This window comes from Hippocampus guttulatus, chromosome 4 (genome assembly GCF_054856545.1).
Source record: "Hippocampus guttulatus isolate MCC_2025c chromosome 4, RoL_Hgut_1.0, whole genome shotgun sequence".
In the NCBI taxonomy this organism is placed as follows: domain Eukaryota; kingdom Metazoa; phylum Chordata; class Actinopteri; order Syngnathiformes; family Syngnathidae; genus Hippocampus; species Hippocampus guttulatus.
In genome coordinates this window covers 7,609,670-7,630,027 of record NC_141264.1, presented here as the reverse complement: position 1 = coordinate 7,630,027, position 20,358 = coordinate 7,609,670, and the positions used below count along the sequence as shown (strand labels likewise).

Here is a 20,358-nt window from a genome sequence, read left to right as displayed (position 1 = left end):
CAGGCCGAAGTAGACGAGCTCCGATAGGTCGAACGGGGGAAAGTGCGTGTCAAGCGCAAACCCCGCCTTTCCTCATTTACAGTGGGTGGATGGATTGGTGCGGCACAATAAAACAAAAACTGGATGGGTGCTTGTTAGTTTCAGACTCAGATTTACTACTACAACAACAACGAGCAGATTGATATTATATTAAAAGCAAATCACAATTCAACAATAACCACTAAAATGACAGACAAAAGATTTCTGTGCACAACAAAATTGTTATGTTTGAAAAAAAAAAACCCTATCAAACCTGAAGAGTAAATGGTTTAGAAATTGGGATAATTTTTATAAACTTGAGGTCAGGCATACACAACTTGTTATTGCTGCTATTCCCAGGCCTGTTGCATGTGCTTTTCCATAAAATGTCAAAATGCTGTTTTGTTATATCTACCCAGACCTGAGATCAACTTCTTTGGGGACCTCTGACTTCCCCTCTAAGATTTGCTGTATTTGACTGAGCACCTTTTCATTGAATACAATATCCAGGTGTGGCAAACCCCTGTATTCTGTAACATGCACAGGCTTATCCTGCTGTCCCACCCAATTTTTGCAAAGACTCATGCTTCGGCTGCCCACGGTGTCATCCCCATCGTTGTAAACAAAGTCTATGGGGTCTGCGTTGGGAAACCCCTCGTCGTAAATATGCGTGACTGGAGTAGGTAGTCCGACGCCATACAGACACCACACCTCAACACCAGGTGGGCGGAGATCAGAAGTCAGGTTTTTCGTGTCTTCCCTCATGTACCTGAAAACAAACCAAATGTCAGTCAGCTCTCATGTGGTGGATTCTATTTTTACCTCACTTCTACTGTTTGGATAGAACTGTGTATGACATATTTGGTTTGCTATTCCCATATGAATGTTATTTAATGTAAAAAACAGAGATATTAAGATTTTAAAAAAGCACACCTCCTAATTAATGTTAATGGCAAGATTCTAAACAGAACAAAATATTAAATAATCACTTTTGCTTCATAACTGCTCATTTGAAGGAATGTGTCAGGCATGACCAAATTAAAATGGGAATATTTCATGCTACAAATGAAGATTAAATGAATTTGGGTCTCCAGAACATCTTAAATTGAACTGAGGTAAAGCTAATAACTAAAATCAACATAATTATGGTGTGAATTTACCAGCCGTCCTCAAAATTGATGTCTTGGAAGAAGCGCTGAAAGTCCTGACTGGTGTAGTTGAAATTTGGCGTCGATAAGAAGACGTGGTCCTTTGGCCACACCGTTTCTGTTGGCAGCATCCAGGGATTTGTCGTAGTCATCCTTTGCTCTTCTCGGATCTTAATGTTGGAAATCATTGTGATGCCATCATTTTCACCTAAAAAACAAACAACAACAACAAAAAAAAAAAAAAAACATCCAGAAATGAGTCTTTCAAACAGAACCTGTATTTCACTATAACATATGCCAATGATTCCCTAACAACCAATATCGAGGTGTGGCAAAAAAGTGCTACTAAAAAAGTGCTACAGTAGCACTTTAGTGTGCTGTGAAGAAATCACCATGTGTGCCATAACAAAAATCCAATTTCAATTAAATGGTCTGGAAAAAAAAATCACTGAAATGGAGACAGTAGTGAATTGTGTATCCACTTTCTGTGACATTTTTTTTTTTTTTGTGGTGTGCATGACATTGGCCGAATGAAGACTGGGAAATACTTAAGATGCCATGCCAGACAGTACCTGATGCCATGACTCTCAGTACTTTAACAGCGCCCCCCCATGGAGCCGCTAGGGAAATGAAGCCCCGAATGTACTTGTCCTTCCACTCCTGCGGCTGATGGTTGAGAAAGTAGAGGACGTAGTGGCAGCCCATGCTGTGTCCCAGCAAATAAACAGGCTCCTGGTACTGCTCGTACATCTGTTCCACCAACTCCTGCAACTTCATGAGATACTCTGCATTCTCGTCTGTCGGGGGGCAAGGAAAGGACATCACTGTCACAGCGATTCCTGTTCTCGACAGAAACACTTGGTTACTAATGAACTGACTCATTTCAAATGTTGTGGGTTATGTTAAAAGCCTGACAAATTTCTTTTGTTAGTGTTTAGGTTAAATTTGACCTCTTTTGACATGTGACGGTAGAAACACACAAACCATATATCCCTACAGAGTTCATGATTTATCACAGTGTGTGTGTGTGCGTGCGTGCATGTGTGTGTGTGTGAGTGTGTGTGTGTGTTCCATGCTCCATGCTGGAGCCTATCTCAGCTGTCTTCGGGCAGTAGGCGGGCTACACCCTGAACCGGTTGTCAGCCAATCGCAGGGCACACAGAGATGAACAACCATCCGCGCTCACAATCACACCTAGGGACAATTTAGAGGGCTCCATGAACCTGCCACGCATGTTTTTGAAATGTGGGAGGAAACCAGAGTACTCAAAAAAAAACACCACGCAGGCACAGGAAGAAAATGAAAACTCCACATAGGAAGGCTGGAGCCAGACGCCAAACTTTGCCCCTTTGCACTGTGAGGCGTACGTGCTAAGCCGAGGGTCGGCAACATGCGGCTCTCGAGCCGCATGCGGCTCTTTAGCGCCCCCCCCCCCAAGTGGCTCCCTAGAAATATAGATTTTTTTGTTTTAATATGGTTTATGTCAAAGGACAAACATGACACAAATATTATTCACGTTTTCCGATGCTGTAAAAATGTGTCGAATAAATATTAAATGTCAACATTTCGTCAATGAATATTTGCGTCATAGCCTGCGACACACATTTCTATTAGCAGGGCGGGATGTCAGTCAGGGGGGGCTGTTGTTAAAAAAAAAAAAAAAAAAAACCCCAGCTGCCTTTCATGTCCAATTCACTGAGAATATTTGCTAAGAATGGGAATCTGGGCGGCCAAGAGAAGCATCTTTAAACGGTACACGTGAGCTACGATAGTTAGCATGCGGCGAAAGTGCGTCCCGTGCCTCGTTCATCTTAGCGGCCGTTATGGCAAATGCTCATTATGGAATGCGTGTGTAAGTGTGTGTATAAGCGCGCGTGTGCGGTAACGGGTCGATCGCGGGAGGTTGGTTGTTCGAAAAGAAGATCTTCCGTCAAAAAAGTTTGGGCACCCCTCCTCTACAGGATGAACTGCATGGGGGAAAAATTTTTTTAATCATGAATGCTCGTTGTGTATTTGTAGCCAACTTAGTCATGTCATGTTTTTGCAGGCTAATATAGCTCATATAGATACATAGAGCATGTGTTGCCTTCATTGTAAGGCTTCTTTTTTTTTTTGCGGCTCCAGACCTATTTGTTTTTTGTTTATTTTGGTCCAATATGGCTCTTTCAACATTTTGGGTTGCCGACCCCTGTGCTAAGCCATCGTCCAACGTGCCGTGCTGCCCCTGTATGTGTTAAATAACAGTAAATGGTGGAAACTAAATGTTGACCGATATGTTTTTTTTCAGGGCCGATGCCATCTGAATGGCAAATATTGGCACCGATAATCGGCCTGGCCCTCATGAAAACTGAGATTCTTGAAATTGTAAATGCCACATTTCGGGGAGACAATGGGGTCAGTGTTCACAGGGTAGTTTGAAAGTTTTTACAGAAACATGCAACTGTTCGTCTATCTTGAACCAGTGAGAGCATAAAACAGCATAAGAATGAGCATACAAATGAAGCATAATGAACAGAAGCCATAGAGAAGGTGTCCCATAACACGGGCAAATGCATCTGCAAAAACACTTTCCCTTTTCTCTGAAACACTGATTTAAGGATCTCTCATCTATTTATTAATGTCATACGGGCTATTAATACATTTAAATGACTTGGAATATATTACGTGTGCATGGATGATGAACAGCAGATAAGCGTTTGATCAAATTGTGTTTTCTTACTCTCAGGATATTATTACGGAAAAAAAAATAGCCCCCTTTCAAAGAAAAGAATCAAGAATAACAGAGTATCAAATATCCCTATTCTCTTAATGACAATCTTCTTGTATCTCATATGCACTCGATACAGCATAGTGTAGTTGTTTTGGACCACTTACTAGGCGTTAATCTCCAATCATACGGTGCTCCGCGGACACTCTCATTCCGAGTGTAACCAATGTTGACTAAATGCTGCACCATAGTGTGAAAATAACCTGCAAAATGAAGAGCAGACTTGGTTTACCACAATTCACTTCAAGAAAATGCACACAATCACCTTGAACTTCAATCGAAATATCAGGTTTGTTGTCCAAATGCATTACTGACGTTCTGAACTGATATGTTTTTCCACCATAATCATTATAAATATCCAGAATTTGATCAACAAATGTATGTACTGTATCTCACCAGTCAATTTGTTCTTGTCAAGGAACTCAATGGGATAGGTTTGTCCGAACCCTGGCACCCGCACCTGCACCCCTGGCGAGTTGAATGACCGTCTTGCTGTCCTGTTGTAAACAAGTCTGAACAGAGACATTTGTTTTAGACAATTGAAATCACACACTGATTTGACTCCAACAATAACAAATCACGTGGGGAAAATGTCACAAGCCTTCCAATCCAATATAATAGTCAGGGTTAAAACAGCATCATCAAATATGTTCTAACTGTATAGTATTGATCTCGTGACATGAGTCCAAGCTTCTGATCAACAATATTTTCCATGTCTGTGAGCAGAGCACAGATGAAACGCATATTAGTCAGTGTTACCTAATGTTATCGATCCAGCAGTCGACACCAATAGGCATGAACATGTTGAGGTCAATCCACAAGGGGAACCAGTGATCTGTTTTCTTGTAGCACATCCAGTGCACCAGCTGTGGCTTGTCTATCTTCGCTTCCAGACGGTTGCCCAAGTTTCCGGGAACTGCAAAAACAAGTGAGAGATGAGCATAGAAAACGCCCAAGAGTGGGAAAACAAGTCCCTGACCCCAATAATATTTGTTTAGTTGAAAATGGACGGTGGCGGAACGGTGGGCGACTGGTTCGCATGCCAGCCTAACAGTGGAGAGGCGCAGGTTTCGATTCCAGCTCTGGCCTTCCTGTGTGGAGTTTGCGTGTTCTCCCTGTGCCTGCATGGGTTTTCTCCGGGTACTCTGGTTTCCTCCCACATTCCACAAACATGCATGTCAGGCTAATGGAACACTCTTAATCAGGGGTGTCAGACTCATTGCACATTGTGGGCCGCATACGGCCTCCGTAGATGTCAAGTGGGCCAGACCATTAAAATTATACCATACTCTGCTAAAAATAACCAAAATATCATGTCTTTCCTTTGTTTTGGTATAGCGAAGCACGAGAACATTCGTAAAATGTTGAAATTTAATGAACATATCTCTTACAAAGCAATTCATGAAACACCTGAGATTTCCTTAGACAAATGTGCAATTTACTTTTATCATTCACATATATGCATTGCAACTGATCCCACTGATTGTACAAAGGCACAAAACTTTAACAACTTTATTGGCATTGAAATATATAGTCATGCATTTTAAGATTAAATGAGATTTATAAAGAAAGGATTTTTTAAACCATTTACACATGTGCATACAACATCTAAATTTAATCCATGCCTACACTTTACAAACTAAAGAGAAAACAATGTGCCCCCTAGCGGATAATCCATGAATGGCATCTTCTTAAAAAGATTCATTCTGTGTCTTTTATGCAGGTTTTTTAAAAATTATCCTGCGGGCCTGATCGACCCTCCTCGGGGGCCGGTTGCGGCCCGCGGGCCGCATGTTTGATATCTCCTGCTCTAAATTGTCCCAAGGTGTGACTGTGAGCACGAGTGGCTGTTCATCTGTGTGTGCCCTGCGACTGGCTGGAAACCAGTTCAGGGTATACCTCCCCTACTGCCTGAAGACAGCTGGGATAGATAGGTTCCAAGCACGCCCGTGCCCCTTGTGAGGATAAAGCGGATCAGAAAATGGAAGGATGGAAGGATGGATGGATGGAAAATGTACATGGTATAAATGTAACACAGTTTGTGTGATAGCACAAAGTTTCAAGATACATACATCAGTTGAACATGAGCAAAATATAGCACATTGTAGTATGTTATGTGTTGTGTTTATTATTTTACTTTATGTTAACCGTTTTGTTAAGCGCTTTGTTACAGCTGTGGCTGTTGTGAAAGCGCTATATAAATCAGCATGTATGTATTGTATTGTATATGCATTGAAAATGTACATTTTTATGAACTAATGTCATTCTTTTAGTTGAAACCCATATTTCCGTACAGAACTAAACAGCCTGCTCACATGCACATAGACAATGTGCAGGTTTGTTTAAGTTGACAAACAGCCTTGTGGGCCCCGAGCTCACAACTCTTACCCCTGGCACACAACCACCCACATGATGTCCACAAGGTTCTTTACAATCTAATCTGAACAGTTTCCAATGGGACTTCCAAACAGGAACATCCGGAATCCAGTGCTATTTGAAGTTCAAACTAAATGTTCTGGAAAAATCTTCATATTCAAAGACGAATTGTGCTTCGTGACCATCTTTAGAGTTCTTTGACTTTTTCTACAGATTTCTTTGGAGATAGACATCCATATTACAATATTAATTTATTACGTCCAGCAATACCAACAAGCGTAACGGCCTCCTGCATGCATATTTTAGGTATGTGGAAAAAAAGGCGGCGTACCGGGAGAGACACAACCACAGCGAGAACACTGAATTATAAACAATCAATTAATTGATCATTCATTGATCTGTTCTCTGCGTCGCTTATCCTCACTGAAGTCAAGAAATACATTGTGATTTTCATTTATGACCTTAATAATGTTGCAGTAATTTCCCTGCATTCCTGCCGGACTTCCTGTGTCCTGCCCACTCTGTGTTGAGTTGCTATTTGAGGGGACAGTGACCAAGCGCTGCCACACAAATCAGCAAGGAATTGAGACCTTCCCCCAAATAAAACTCCTCCATTCACTTAAACATAGTTCATTGACACCATTGTTCAGATGCCACAAGATAGTGGCAAAGCATAATTTCTGTCCAAATGAAACTCAACTTACTTCAACATAGTTTCTTGACACCAAGACGCCACAAGATGGTGGCAAAGCACTATTTGTTTTTATCTAAATGAACCTCCTCAGATGAGCTCTTGATTGATATTTAGTGATATCTTGAAGACTTATAAAGTGAAAAAATAACATGCATCTTTTTAGCATGAGGGAGCAATCCTGAGAAATTTGAGAAAACACACCAAAGAACGGGCAATTCTAGTTTGTAAATCAAGGAGACTATTGTGTGCAAAGAAAATTTGTCTTTCCTTTTTATTGTGCCAATTTCTAAAAATGGCTACAACTGACAGTAAAAAATGGATTTTAACTTTTGTTCAGCAAGTATGTTACAAGGTCCTGTCCTTTTCAGGTAAAGGTAAACTTACCAATGATGAGTGGAGGCGTGATGTTGCTATGGTTTTGGGCTTTCGAATCGGGAGGGAAGACGACATTGAGGATCCAGAAACATGAGGTGTGATGAAGCCACAGCAAAAGTCCAAGAGTCAGCAAAGGCCAGCTTTGTCCTGAGGAACCCATCGCTCTTTTAGTGTCCTTTCTGCCTGCTGTGGGTTTGGCCGATGTACCCTCTCGGGCTTGGCAACACTGCTGGCTGAGGCTTGGCCAAAAAGAAAAAAACCCCCAAACAAAACAAAGGGGTTGGGGGTTTAAAAAAACGACGTTAATATAAGAACGGTCACCTTGCGAAAACACCAACGTGAAATAAACTGAACTTTGTTAGCACCCTTTGTCCGTTGGAAAATTCTGACAACTGCGGTTTGAGGGATGGATGATGAATTGAATTAGTTTAATCAGCCCACGCGCGCTTAGTCACCGCGCAAACACGCACACTAACTCAGGAAAAATAAACGGACTGCTTCAGCGCACTATTGATTTTCACCCATTCATTTACGAGACAAAGTATTGACCGCGTGGGTTCTGACGAGATTATAGCAAGTGAATAACGCATACGGTCGTCATTGCTCTGCAGTTTACACAACTTGCCTTTGTAACTTACTGGATGTGGAAGACGCCTTAACGTAAAGGAGGTGACCAACAGAAGCCTTGTAGTCCCCTTGGACGAATGAGTCCAAATGACAGTAGAGTAGATGAACCCTAACGACTTTCCGTGCAGCAGATGTTGCCTTCAGGGTACTCCCAAAATTTCCCTTTTCATCAATGGTCATGAGTGGACGTTGGAAAACAATAATGTCCTATTTATCGTGATTTGATAGGATGTTATTTTTATTATGTCATACAAACTCTAGGTGATGCACAACGATTTACACACTTGCTAATACATCGGTATATTTGACTACAGTTTCATAATATGTGATTATATGTGAATTTTTTCAAACATTTATAATCAATAACTGTTCTTGTAAAAGACCACCTTCTGCGCTACCCCGTTGATTAGACCGACGCGCACGCTAACCTCAGGGTTACTACAGGGCAATAACCTATAGTTTATACGTGGGCACTTTTAAGTAGGCTATGTATGGCCACTATCAGACATGTTAATGTGAACTTTTTCCCTTACAAGAACAAATACAGTGGGCCGAAATTCATAAATGCTAATTTAAAAAAGGTTTTGACGCACAAAAAAGAACATCATCATAAAAATCTCACGTATATCCCTTGGAATCAATACATCCAGAAGTTAATTTGTCTATTAGAGAGACATAATATAATCAACAAAAGCAGTTTCCCGAATGTTTACCAAACAAGCATTAAGTGGGTTATTTTGTGGGTTTCTAAAAGCGGCAAAATGGTTGGGCGTTGCGTTGAACCTGCGAGTGTTAGCGCTGTCGCAAAACAACAAAAATGAGAGAACCCCCCCCCCCCCCCCACCACCAAATAAAGATCAGAGAAGAAGAACGTACCACGACGAGTGATAGTCAGGTCACATGCATTGGTACATAAATACCGCTTTAGGTCCTTAGGTATACGTCAACATTATTGCCGTATTGGATGTGGCAAGAACGCCAATTCACTTCATTTGGTGCTTGGAGATGTACCAACCGTTTTCTGCACAATACACGCCACTCGAAGTCGTATCTCATGGGATTGACTAAACAGTTTTTGATTGACTCAGACAGTATATCACTACAGTATTTTGAAAACTATAATTTGCTGGATCTGTGGCAAATACCAAGAAGAGTCCACGAGTAGATGTTAACTGTGTTAACGCTTACATTATAACTGTATCAAACATACGGCCTGCGGGCTGGAACTGGCCCCCAAGGAGGTTCTATCAGGCCCGCAGGATCATTTAAAAGTGAAAAATGCATTAAAGACACAGAATGAATATTTTTAATAAAATGCAATTCGTGGATTATCCGATAGGGGCACATGTTTTGATCAGAGAAGAAAACAACTGTCTCAGTCTGTCACTGAGACAGACCCAACACAGCATCGCGCCAATGCTTCTTTATACCAAAACAAAGGAAACACATGCTATTTTGGTTATTTATAGAAGAGTATGGTATAATGTTAATGGTCCGGCCCACTTGACATTTACCGAGTCCTTATGTGACCCACAACGTGAAATGAGTTTGACACCCCTGGCTTAAAACTTGTCAAATAGAAATTTAGCTCCAAATAAAAAGAAAAGAACTTTGTGATGAATATTTCTTCTTCTGACAGTCAGAATAAGAGGGTTCGATAGTTCTGATTAGAAAGCAATCAAGGAAGTAGTAAATCACGTTAAGCAGTTCATTCTTCTCGAGAACAACACAGTATATATTAGTTATTAAATATATTATTTTGTGTGTGTGTGTGTGAGTGTGTGTGTGCGTGTATTTATTTGCAATTGTGTAAACATGTATGTTTGGGAATCAGATAGCCAAAATAAACAATTAAACACTAACCAGTTATTCCGTATTTTTATTTGCTGTATGTAATCACTAATCTAATGTGTGGTTTTTTTCTAGTACTGTATTTTTATGTGTATTCACATATAATATAACACTGTAACAATGATAATAAATACAGAACTATACAGTAATGGAAGTAACAATTTGCAGTTACCAAGTCAAAAATTGCAAAGGTTTTTGGTGACCAACTGCTTCATTAATGTTAGCGCATGTGTGTACGTGTGTGGTTTGGGAAAATTGAGGCATTAACTTTGTTGCTTGTCACTTCTTGTAGTCCCTGGACCTGCTTTCAGTCAGAGCTGCCCCATTCAATATGGCGGACTCGTTGACGAATCGCGCGGCACTGAAAAACTGGGCTCAGTCGGGCCTTGTATGTGTCTATCCCGGTTATCGTCAGTCCGTCCAGTGGGAGACAAAGCTAACTGCTAGCATCCCGGCGCTGCAAGCTGAGTTTGTGGCTGTACCCATAAACATGGTTCAACTTGTGGGTTCCCTCCGAAAGGAGTTGGCTGACTCCCTCTCTACCTCCAAGGTGTTGGTGGTGGGAGCAGGAGGCATCGGCTGTGAGCTGCTCAAGAACCTCGTCCTCACTGGCTTCAAAAACATCGAAGTGGTCTGTACCACTTACGTTTGTTTGCCTATTAGCTTAGCCGACTAGCACGCTATGGTCTTTGTGCTATAGAATTGCTAGCTTCCAACATGTGAAGTCTTTGTGCAGAACTGTATGTCCAATCTGTGCAGAGCCCGTGCGACATATCTCTGTTAAATAGAAGTCAAACGTACCCACATCTGTTGATGTTTAGTTTCATCCATCGTGTAGTTTACTGAAGTGATTGTACATGTGCGGGAACAAATATGTTCGTAGAATGTACGGACTCACCGAGCGCCGTAAGAGGTATTTTGGCGCCATTAACACGGCTCACTTTTGTCTTATAACTTCAAATACCGATGACATATTTAGCTCGTGACTAGCATAGAAATACATTTAGCTGCAGTATTTTTAAATGGGATATAACGGGTCAACCGAGTGTGGCTGATCTTGACACAATGATAGATGGTTCCAGATAATGTGTCGTCAAGGTAACTGGGCAATTCATTCCTTAGTGTATTCAATCGTTTTATTATTATTATATATATTTTTTGCCTTCATTGGGAATTGACATGATATGTAGGAGTGGCTCACTGTGGTCACACTTAATTAGCAGAGGTGGCAAAAGTACTTTCCATTTGTATTTAACTAAAAGTGCAGATTCTTGCGTTAAGTAAAAGTTGGTTGCATTTGAAGTTTGGTTAAAGTGAATGTAAAACTTTCAGACAACGCGGTGTACCTAACATAAATAATAATGAAATGATGACTACAAAAACAATATGGAGCTCGCAGTGATTCGAAAAAATGACTATTGTGCTAACAAAATGTGATGGACTTGAAGTGTGACATCTTGCCCGGTCCAAGACAGAGAATAATATTTATCTGGTAGTCTGACAGTGCGGCCATATTGAATGACGAAAAAATGAGGTGTCGTTTGACATGGCCTTAATAAGTCTCCAAGGTCTGTATGTCCGAACCAGCTCCAACCAAAAGACCAAACATATTCTTGCTTAGTGTGTAGTTTCTTTTTATTTCTTCACACTCGTGTCTACAGATGAATTAAAATGTCATCGCATGTACACATTAGATTCATGACGTCTTGAAATCAATCATTTTCCAGATTGACTTGGACACAATTGATGTCAGCAATTTGAATCGCCAGTTCCTCTTTCAGAAGAAGCATGTTGGCAAGTCTAAAGCACAGGTATGTTCACTGTGTGATGCTTTGAGATACCCACAGTTGTAATGGTGCACGTTCGCTGGAATTGTTCCCCAGTAAATCCAGATTGTGTGTCATGCATTTATTCCAGGTCGCCAAAGAGAGTGCCTTACAGTTTTCCCCCTCTGCAAAGATCACTGCCTACCACGACAGCATCATGAAGTAATTTTCTTTGTTGTGTGTCCGTTTAGCTCAGCAAATACGGTATGTGCAAATCATGGATTAAAAAGAGTGACAACTTTCTCCCAACAGTCCTGACTACAATGTGGAGTTCTTTAAAAGTTTTATCCTGGTGATGAATGCTCTGGATAACCGAGGTGTGCACGTCTGGGTTCATTGACCTTGTTTCATCTTTCTCAAGATTATTTAGGATATTCATGTACTTTTTACCTCCTTAGCCGCTCGCAACCATGTGAACAGGATGTGTTTGGCAGCCGACATCCCACTCATTGAGAGCGGCACGGCAGGATACCTCGGACAGGTTACTGTAATCAAAAAGGTACTCACTTAAAATCCCTTCTCTAATGTACTGTATGCTGTACCATCAGCTGCTATTGTCTTGTCATCTGAAAACATACAAGCAAGCTTATGGTCAAATAGGGCTGCAACTAGGACTGAACAATTTCAAGAAAAGATTGAATTGGGGGTTTTCTGCCACTACAATTTTGATATTCAATTGTATTTTCTCTCTCTCTCTCTCTCTCTCTCTCTCTATCTCTCTCTATCTCTATATATATATTTGATATTTTGGTCAATGGACAATCTTACTTGAAATAGAGACTGAGGACTCAGCATTATGGCTTAAAATTCAGATCATGGAATAAATTGAATTCCTTCACAGTCACGGTACCTATCATGATTTAAACTTCAATGTGGAAATTTTTAAGGAAGTATTGAGTCATTTACATGGGAAAAGTAAATATTTCTTGTTTTTTATTGTCTTCGTTATTGTATGATTTTCATCCTATGTACAGCACTTTGTAGCAATGGTTGTTTTAAAGTGCGGTTTAAATACAGTTGAATTGAATTGCGTTTTCCCTCTGGGCACTTTTATTCATTTACCTGCTGATCTGGTGTTCGTAGCTGTTTGATCCCCGCTTCAACGTGGTTCCAACCAGACTTCTGTAGAAAGTGGACTGTACACTGAAGCACCTTTTCTGGAGTTTGGCAACACATTAGCGATTAACATTGACTTCTTTGTTCTCACTGGCTCAGTGCAGCATGCTTAATGCGACTCTTCACTCGCCTTTAGTGGTAACAATGCTTATTATGAGTTTATTTTGTTTGCTGCCACAGAGCCGAGGTTAGCTACTGAGAGGTGATCTGCACCGCTGGAGGATAATATTTAGCCACAGCAGCTAGCCAGCGCAAGCTTATAGTTTGTACCCTGGCATGGTGCCTGTTAGTGCCATGTATTCCAACCGGTTTGCAAGCAGCACGTCGGCGCAGGTTGTTTTTCACGCCCTGTTACATGTAGCATGCTTCTGACTTTGGTAAGTTTTAGTGGGAGAGGAAGGCGATAGCTGAGCCAACAGATTCTGGGTCAGTCAGGAGTGGTGCAAAAAACAAACCATTGGTGATAACCTGATCATGTGGACTGGAATCGCGCTTACAAATTAAAAAGACAAATCTTTCAGCATTAGCTACAAGTAACGGATATTTTATTAAATTAGTAAGCCGTCAATAATTTTTTTAAGAATCGGATATAATAAAACCACAAATTTCCATCACTTCATTCCAAAAATTTTAAATTTATTCAAACAATGCAAAAATGCGCAAACATAAATTGATTTATGATTCGATAACTAACTCCTTAACATGTCAGAAAATAGGCAATAATGTTGATCGTTGTTTTCCAAAGTAAAATGAAATATTTTAAAATGTCTTATTTTGATTAAACTCAGAGTAACAATCAGTCTGCTGTCATGGCCGATGACAGAAATCTGAAAATATTTGTCTCGAAACGATTCATCTTTCATCCAAATAGTTGTCAATTCAATATCAAATTTGCTGTTGATGAATTTATGCACTTCTAGAACAAAGTTTTATGCTTCATGTTTTTGTTGACCTTTCTCTCTCAGGGAATGACAGAGTGCTATGAGTGCCAACCGAAACCTGCCCAAAAGACCTTCCCAGGGTGCACTATAAGGAACACGCCATCTGAACCCATTCACTGCATTGTCTGGGCAAAATATCTCTTCAAGTGAGTCTGTCAGCTATCGATTGCAGCACCAATTTTGACCCAACAAAAATATACACCTATTGTCAATTGTCGAATGGGTGACCAGCGATGTTCTAGAAATGAGGTCCTTTTACAATTCGCTGTTCCAGCCAGCTATTTGGAGAGGAGGATGCAGATCAAGATGTGTCACCTGACACAGCCGATCCAGAGGTTTCATGTGAGTTTGGGCTTTTCCGTTTTTCACCAAATTCAACCAATTCGTAGTTGCTCTAATTCAGGCTTGCTCGCTACTTTTGTGTTCAGCAGCTGTTAACTGCTAATATGTATGCCTCAAGGGAAAAATGTGTCTCCAAACTTCACAGTGAAACTTGTGTTCTTTCAAACAGGGAACCCCGAAGAAACGGCAGCTCGCGCCACAGCCGCAGAAATGGATGGAGACGTCAAGCGCGTCTCTACCAAGCAGTGGGCCCGCAGCAACAAATATGATGCCATCAAACTCTTCAACAAGGTACCAACTACCAGCCATGCAAATAATGAACATTGACTGCAATATCCACAACCACCAGCTTGAGCAATATTTTTTTTCCACATAATGTGGTTTTGTGTAGCGTCGTATTTAGTAGAAAAAAGTAAGATACACAGTGGCTTGAAAAGGTATTTGGCCTCCATGAACTTTTAGATTTTTGCCACATTTCAGGCTTCAAACATAAAGGTAAAACAGGAATTTTTTATGAAGTATCAACACCAAGTGAGACACAATGGTGAAGTGGAAAGAAATTTAATTTTTATTTTTTTAAGTCATCTGGGATGATATTTTCCCATTCACTGTGAGTGCAGCCAACTCACTCCATAAATCGTGATTTCAAGATTATACAATATTGACCTAAATGACTGATGACGATAAATAGTCCACCTGTGTAGTCCAGTCCCAGTATAAATGCACCTGCTCTGTCATTGTCTCAGAGGTCAGTTAATTAATATTGGTGAGCAAACAGCATCATGAAGCCCAAGGAATACACCAGCCAGTTCCAGGATGAACTTGAGAAGCTCAAAGCAGGATTTGCATCTAAAAAGATTTCACAAGCTTTAAACAGCTAGCGGCGCACTGTCCGATCAATCATATTTAAATGGGCAGAGTATCAGATCACTGCAAGCCTACCGCGAACTGGCCATTCCTCGAAACTTTTAGCTCAAACAAGGAGAAGGAGCTGTGATCAGAGATGCAGCCGAGAGGTCCATGATTACTTTGGAAAAAATGCAAAGATCTACAGCTGAGGTGGGGGAATCTTTCCATGGGACAACTATTCATCGCACACGGCACAAGAGGAGCAAGAAGAAAGCCATTTCTCAAAGAAATCCTTAAAACATCCCATTTGAAGTTTGCCACAAGCCACTTGGTGAATAGAATAAACATGAGGAACAAGGTGCTCGTGTCAGATGAGACCATAATTGAACTTTGTGGGCAAGAGGGGAAAGCGGTAACTTTGGCATAAAAGTAACACTGCACATCCAGAACACATGGATCACTCTCAAACACAGTGGTGGCAGCATCATGTTCTGGAATTGCGTCTCTTCAGCAGGGACAGGGAAGATCGCTTGAGCCATTTTGGAAGGTGAGTCTGAAACTGGAATGGAATTTACTTTCCAACAAGACTATGATCCTAACATAAACCAAAATCTTTTATTCTATTAAGCTGCAACAACAAATATCATTGTAGGATACAGAAAAAAAAGATCTATCAGCCATACCAAGTAGGAAAGGATCGATACAAATTTTTCATATCGTGGATCACTCCAGTTAAGCGATTTCTTTCGAATAAAAAGTTTGAAATATGAAATTTGTTCCACTTCACAATTGTGTCCCACTTGCTGTTGATTCTCCAATAAATACAATTTTATATCTTTGTTTGAAGCCTGAATTGTGGCAATAGGTCAAATTGTTCCAGGGGTCCGAATACTTTCGAAAGCTGCTGCATCGGTTGTGACGTGCTACCTTTTGCTGAAGTTAAGTGAATTGAGTGTCACTACTCACGTGCTATCGTTGCCACTTGTTCTCCAGCTTTTCAAAGATGACATAATGTACCTGTTAACTATGGACAAGCTGTGGAAGAAGAGGAAAGCGCCGACACCACTGGACTGGCAGCAGCTGGAGAACACTGGTATGTTGATCACATTTTTTGTCATGGATCACTCCATCAATCGTAACCAAATATATGAAAATACTGTACTGGTCATGGTGGTTTATATGTATATTTAAATTCATTTATTATTGTAAGCCACTCCACTGCGTGTTTGAGTGACTTTGGTATTTGGCCTAGGATGCTTCCCGGAGGAGTCCTCAGGTTCAGGTTTAAAGGACCAGCAGGTCCTTGGTGTCTGGGGCTACTGTAAACTATTCCAGGAAAGTGTGGAGACCCTCCACTCTCTGTTAGATGAGAAAGGCGATGGCGCAGAGCTCGTCTGGGATAAGGTAACACGTTTTAACGCATCTTTGAAAATGATCTGGTTTACGTTGAGGTTATATCTTAGATAATTTCAAGTTTGCTGTGAAAATACATTTTGTACATTCAATTGCACGCAACAGGTATGGATGTTATTTTCCAGCAAACCAAATTCACTCTGGAACATAAAATTAATGCGACATGTGGAAAAGTGTGCTCCCCGCCTTTTTAAACGTGGCTGTTCCCGATTAACCAATTGCGTTCTTAATGAAGTTCGTAATCTAGAAAACCCATTTGGTAATTTGCCCGATTTTACCCATGGAAATTTTAACAAGCTGAAGGTGTTTGGTGTAATATATTGTAACTGTCTAAGTGCGTGCGTTGATATTGGCCTCGCAACACAGCGACACGTTTTCTACACTTTTGAAATGCACTGTTGCGATGTGTATTCAATACCATAGTTGCTATGTTTTGACTGACTTGTTAACATTAGTACCTGCTTGTCTTGTCAGGATGATCCTCCTTCCATGGACTTTGTTACCGCAGCAGCCAACCTACGAATGTACATCTTCAGCATGAACATGAAGAGTCGCTTTGATGTCAAGTGTAAGTTGGTTTCTTTTTGTGTTTCCATGTTGAAAACCTGAGCAGGTTTCAGGATGACTGGATGCCTTTAACTGAATTTGGTGTCCCAGCCATGGCAGGTAACATAATCCCAGCTATTGCGACAACAAATGCTGTCATCGCTGGACTCATTGTGCTAGAGGGACTCAAGATTCTTGCCGGAGAACTGGAATCCTGCCGCACGGTTAGTTCATCCACCACTTGACATAATGAACTACACAAACAATTGTTGATCAAACAGTACTTGAGCCACTGGCTTTTACAATGTCTTTATTTGTATTTCTGGCATTTTCTCAGCTATGTATGTTCAGTCAAGTTTACTGGTGGTCTTGTTAGGTCAGAAGGCGCTTGGCACTTATTCAGAACAAAACGTTCTCTCCGTGTGGGAAGCAGAAACAAGATGAGTGATCAGAGATCCTTAATATTTGTCTTCTCCAGATCTTCCTGAACAAGTGTCCGAACCTCAGGAAGAAGTTGCTCGTTCCATGTATCCTGGACCCACCTGTGGCCAACTGTTATGTGTGTGCCAGCAAGCCTGAAGTCAGTGTCAAAGTCAATGTCCACAAAACGACGGTTCTCTCCCTGCAGGACAAGGTGATTGGCAAAGCATACCATAAACTTTGACAACCAAAGACGATGTCACTCCCTAACCATTGATGGGTTGTCTTGCAGTTCATGCTTTTCATGCCTTTCGTTATTGTTGTTGCATTCAGATTCTGAAGGAGCGGTTCGGCATGGTCGCTCCAGATGTTCAGATAGAAGATGGAAAAGGGACTATACTCATCTCCTCAGAGGAAGGCGAGACCGAAGGTAAAGACTGTCCAGTCGTAATGAAGAAGCAATTTACTGTTGCTCTTAGGAATGGTTACTGGCGCATTTTCAAGTGGTAGCATTCCAATTAATGCACAAAACGTGCATTGCTGTATGTGCTCTGACTGTTCAGTTCTTCTTTTCTTGCGTAATAGCCAACAACAACAAGTTTCTTTCTGACTTTGGGATCCGTAATGGCAGTCGACTACAAGCTGACGACTTCCTCCAAGACTACACACTCCTCATTAATGTCTTGCACACGTATGTCACCAATATAGTCATAATATACAACTTCGTGTGTTCAACTTTAGTGTCCTTCCTGTCCCTTGGTTAAAAAAAAGTGTGTTTTCATTGGTAGTGAAGAACTAGAGAGGGATGTTGAGTTTGAAGTGGTTGGTGAAGCTCCAGACAAAGCACCTCCGCCCCAAAACAACCAGGGAGAGGGATACGGTATCACCAACGGCAATAAGGACTCTGCCCAGCCATCTACCTCCTCTAAAGGTCAGTAATAGAAACGTTTTTTCTTTTTTTGCCCGTTTTCATAGTTTCATTGAAGTAATCGTTAATTTATGTTTTTTGGAGGCGGTCATGAACACCTCTCAAGTCAAATGAAGGGCTGTGGCTCCATCTAGTGGATGCATTGTAGATTGCGCCTTATAGTCCAGTGCGTGCAATATATGAAAAGAAATTAAAAAATAGCCCATTCATTGAAGCTGCGCCTCATAATCTAGTGCACCTTTTAGTGCGGAAAATACGGTACTTCATTGTTTTTATTTGTTTTTTTGTTTTTTTGATTGTCGGTTATAAATGGGAAGAACGAATGTTACATGCATTCCTTTTCCATCTTATCCTTGTCATGTTATTAATAATCATGTCCTTCACCTTTCAGTCCCAGCAGACGATGATGATGTTATGGTTGTGGACTCTGATGATGCTGAGGCATCATCCAGCTCTGCAGCAGTCACAAGCACCACCAAGAGGAAGCATTCAGACGCAGAAACTGGCGAGTCTTCCACCAAGCGCCCACGGACAGATCAGTCAAGTGCAGAAGCTACCCCTGAAGACAGTGATGATGACATCATCGCTTTGGACTAAACTGTCCTCTGGCTTCCTCGAGGATCACGAACTATTGCAATTTTGCTTCAAGACAGACGGTAGACTTAACACACCTTTTATGAAGAACAAGACAGTTTCTGGTTTTTGTTCCCGCCTCCAGGCAGTTTTCATACTCACACTGCTCTTGTCAGATGATTCTGTAAATATAGTCAACGTTATAAAATATTCCGCTTTTTGTTCTTGTTAATTGGTAGTAACTATAAAATGAATCTGTTTATGGTATAATTTTTTTCCTTTTGTATTTCTGAAGACTTCTACTCTATTACTCATGCTACTTAAGTCAGGGGTTTTGTGCGTTGTCAATATACAAATGAATTACTGTTTGAACCAAAACATTTTCTTGTTATGTAATATTTAAATGATAGGATGGGGAAAAAATAGACTGGCGGCTACTTTGTGGTGTTTGCCGCTGAAGCTTAAAGACCAGCTTCAAATCTGACCTCTGTTGGGATGGCACAGGGGCACCTGGGCAGTCGGTGCCATTAGGCGATTGTGTGCTACCTCTTCTGTACATCTAATGTGTTAGTCTGCAGTGACAGTGATACCATCTGCAATGTCGGCAGTTCTTTGGTATTGTGATGTAATGATCGTGAAACATTACCAGCAGTGTATTATTTAAAGTTGGACCTGGGGCCTTAGTTACATCTCCTGATGAGACACGGGGTCGGGTTGCATTTAGATAAATATCAAATTTCTTTCACAGGTTGAAAATTGAACTAATTGAAATAAAGTTACACATTTGCTCTGACACACTGCAGATGAGCTGTCTGCCCAGCTATCTGCCCCAGTGACCTGACCTATATATTATCGACAATTTCATACTTCGTTGTTATCACATTTGTTGACAGACCTTGAAAGCCTTTTTGGACCAATAAACTTGGACAAGACAAATTTAAAAGCAGTCTTTCGTGTCTGTCTTTGTTGTGGAAAGATTCAAAGAGTAATGTTAGGAGTTGAATCGGACAATATGTCTCATTGATTTTGTCGATATCACTGAAACCTCTGAGAACTTTTTCAGGAAAATGTATTTTTATCACATTCAACTTTGTTTGTCCGATCTGCAAGTTTGTTAGTTTGTTTTTTTGCAATGTGTGTGTAAAATGTTGATACTTGTCACACTAAACCAACTTATTACCTGTTTGAGTTTGCCAACATCAGCTAAATCTGTTTTGTATGCATTTATGCCACTCAAGTAAATATTTGCTGTGTTAAAGGATTAAAGTTTGGGTTTATACAGATAACATTTCTGACAGATAGGACTCGCAAAGTGCTTTCCTTTCAATCTTAAAATGCATAGTCATGATTGAACATTGTACAGTTCATTTCACCATCCTTTTGAAACTGAAAAGCTACTTAAATCAATTTTGCAAGCTATTTGGTAAAAGTGGGTGATTAGCCTTAGGAATAATTATCAGGAGGTGAAATTCCACCAATTCATTTAATTTTGGAGATTTGAGCTGCATAAATATTGGACTCGTGTAGTCCCCATATCCACTTTTCTGA

The 20,358-nt window shown here is 40.7% G+C and overlaps 2 protein-coding genes across 3 annotated transcripts; one reads left to right on the top strand and one right to left on the bottom strand.

Annotated features, from left to right (window-relative positions):
* Window positions 1-131: 131 nt before the first annotated feature.
* lcat (lecithin-cholesterol acyltransferase) lies at window positions 132-8,182 on the bottom strand. Of its 2 annotated transcripts, XM_086108767.1 has the most exons (8): window positions 8,017-8,182; window positions 7,388-7,617; window positions 4,693-4,849; window positions 4,330-4,445; window positions 4,041-4,136; window positions 1,739-1,963; window positions 1,179-1,374; window positions 132-787 (listed from the first exon to the last, which is right to left on the bottom strand). In XM_086108767.1, exons 2-8 carry the CDS (start codon window positions 7,536-7,538, stop codon window positions 430-432), a joined length of 1,299 nt encoding a protein of 432 aa, XP_085964893.1. In that variant the 5' UTR covers window positions 7,539-7,617; window positions 8,017-8,182; the 3' UTR covers window positions 132-429. The 2 variants fall into 2 exon arrangements, with proteins under 2 accessions (XP_085964893.1, XP_085964895.1); XM_086108769.1 differs by lacking the exon at window positions 8,017-8,182 and having other exon boundaries at window positions 7,388-7,898.
* A 2,089-nt stretch (window positions 8,183-10,271) lies between these two features.
* Window positions 10,272-20,109, top strand: uba2 (ubiquitin-like modifier activating enzyme 2). Its single transcript, XM_086108468.1, has 17 exons — window positions 10,272-10,487; window positions 11,584-11,667; window positions 11,774-11,844; window positions 11,935-11,999; window positions 12,081-12,181; window positions 13,764-13,885; window positions 14,014-14,081; window positions 14,251-14,372; window positions 15,924-16,023; window positions 16,183-16,334; window positions 16,818-16,911; window positions 17,001-17,113; window positions 17,368-17,523; window positions 17,643-17,739; window positions 17,895-18,000; window positions 18,098-18,240; window positions 18,629-20,109. Exons 1-17 carry the CDS (start codon window positions 10,347-10,349, stop codon window positions 18,832-18,834), a joined length of 1,941 nt encoding a protein of 646 aa, XP_085964594.1. The 5' UTR covers window positions 10,272-10,346; the 3' UTR covers window positions 18,835-20,109.
* The last annotated feature ends 249 nt before the right edge of the window (window positions 20,110-20,358 follow it).

What these genes read in the sequence shown, in the direction of transcription:
- lcat (XM_086108767.1), bottom strand. Translation starts at nt 7,538, where the DNA reads ATGGGTTCCTCAGGACAAAGCTGGCCTTTGCTGACTCTTGGACTTTTG. An exon ending in TGCTGGATCGATAACATTAG is followed by an intron (nt 4,446 to 4,692) that starts GTAACACTGACT and finishes GTCTCTGTTCAG; the next exon opens with ACTTGTTTACAACAGGACAG. An exon ending in TGACAAGAACAAATTGACTG is followed by an intron (nt 4,137 to 4,329) that starts GTGAGATACAGT and finishes TTCATTTTGCAG; the next exon opens with GTTATTTTCACACTATGGTG.
- uba2 (XM_086108468.1), top strand. Translation starts at nt 10,347, where the DNA reads ATGGTTCAACTTGTGGGTTCCCTCCGAAAGGAGTTGGCTGACTCCCTC. An exon ending in TTGGCAAGTCTAAAGCACAG is followed by an intron (nt 11,668 to 11,773) that starts GTATGTTCACTG and finishes CATTTATTCCAG; the next exon opens with GTCGCCAAAGAGAGTGCCTT. An exon ending in GCCATCTACCTCCTCTAAAG is followed by an intron (nt 18,241 to 18,628) that starts GTCAGTAATAGA and finishes TTCACCTTTCAG; the next exon opens with TCCCAGCAGACGATGATGAT.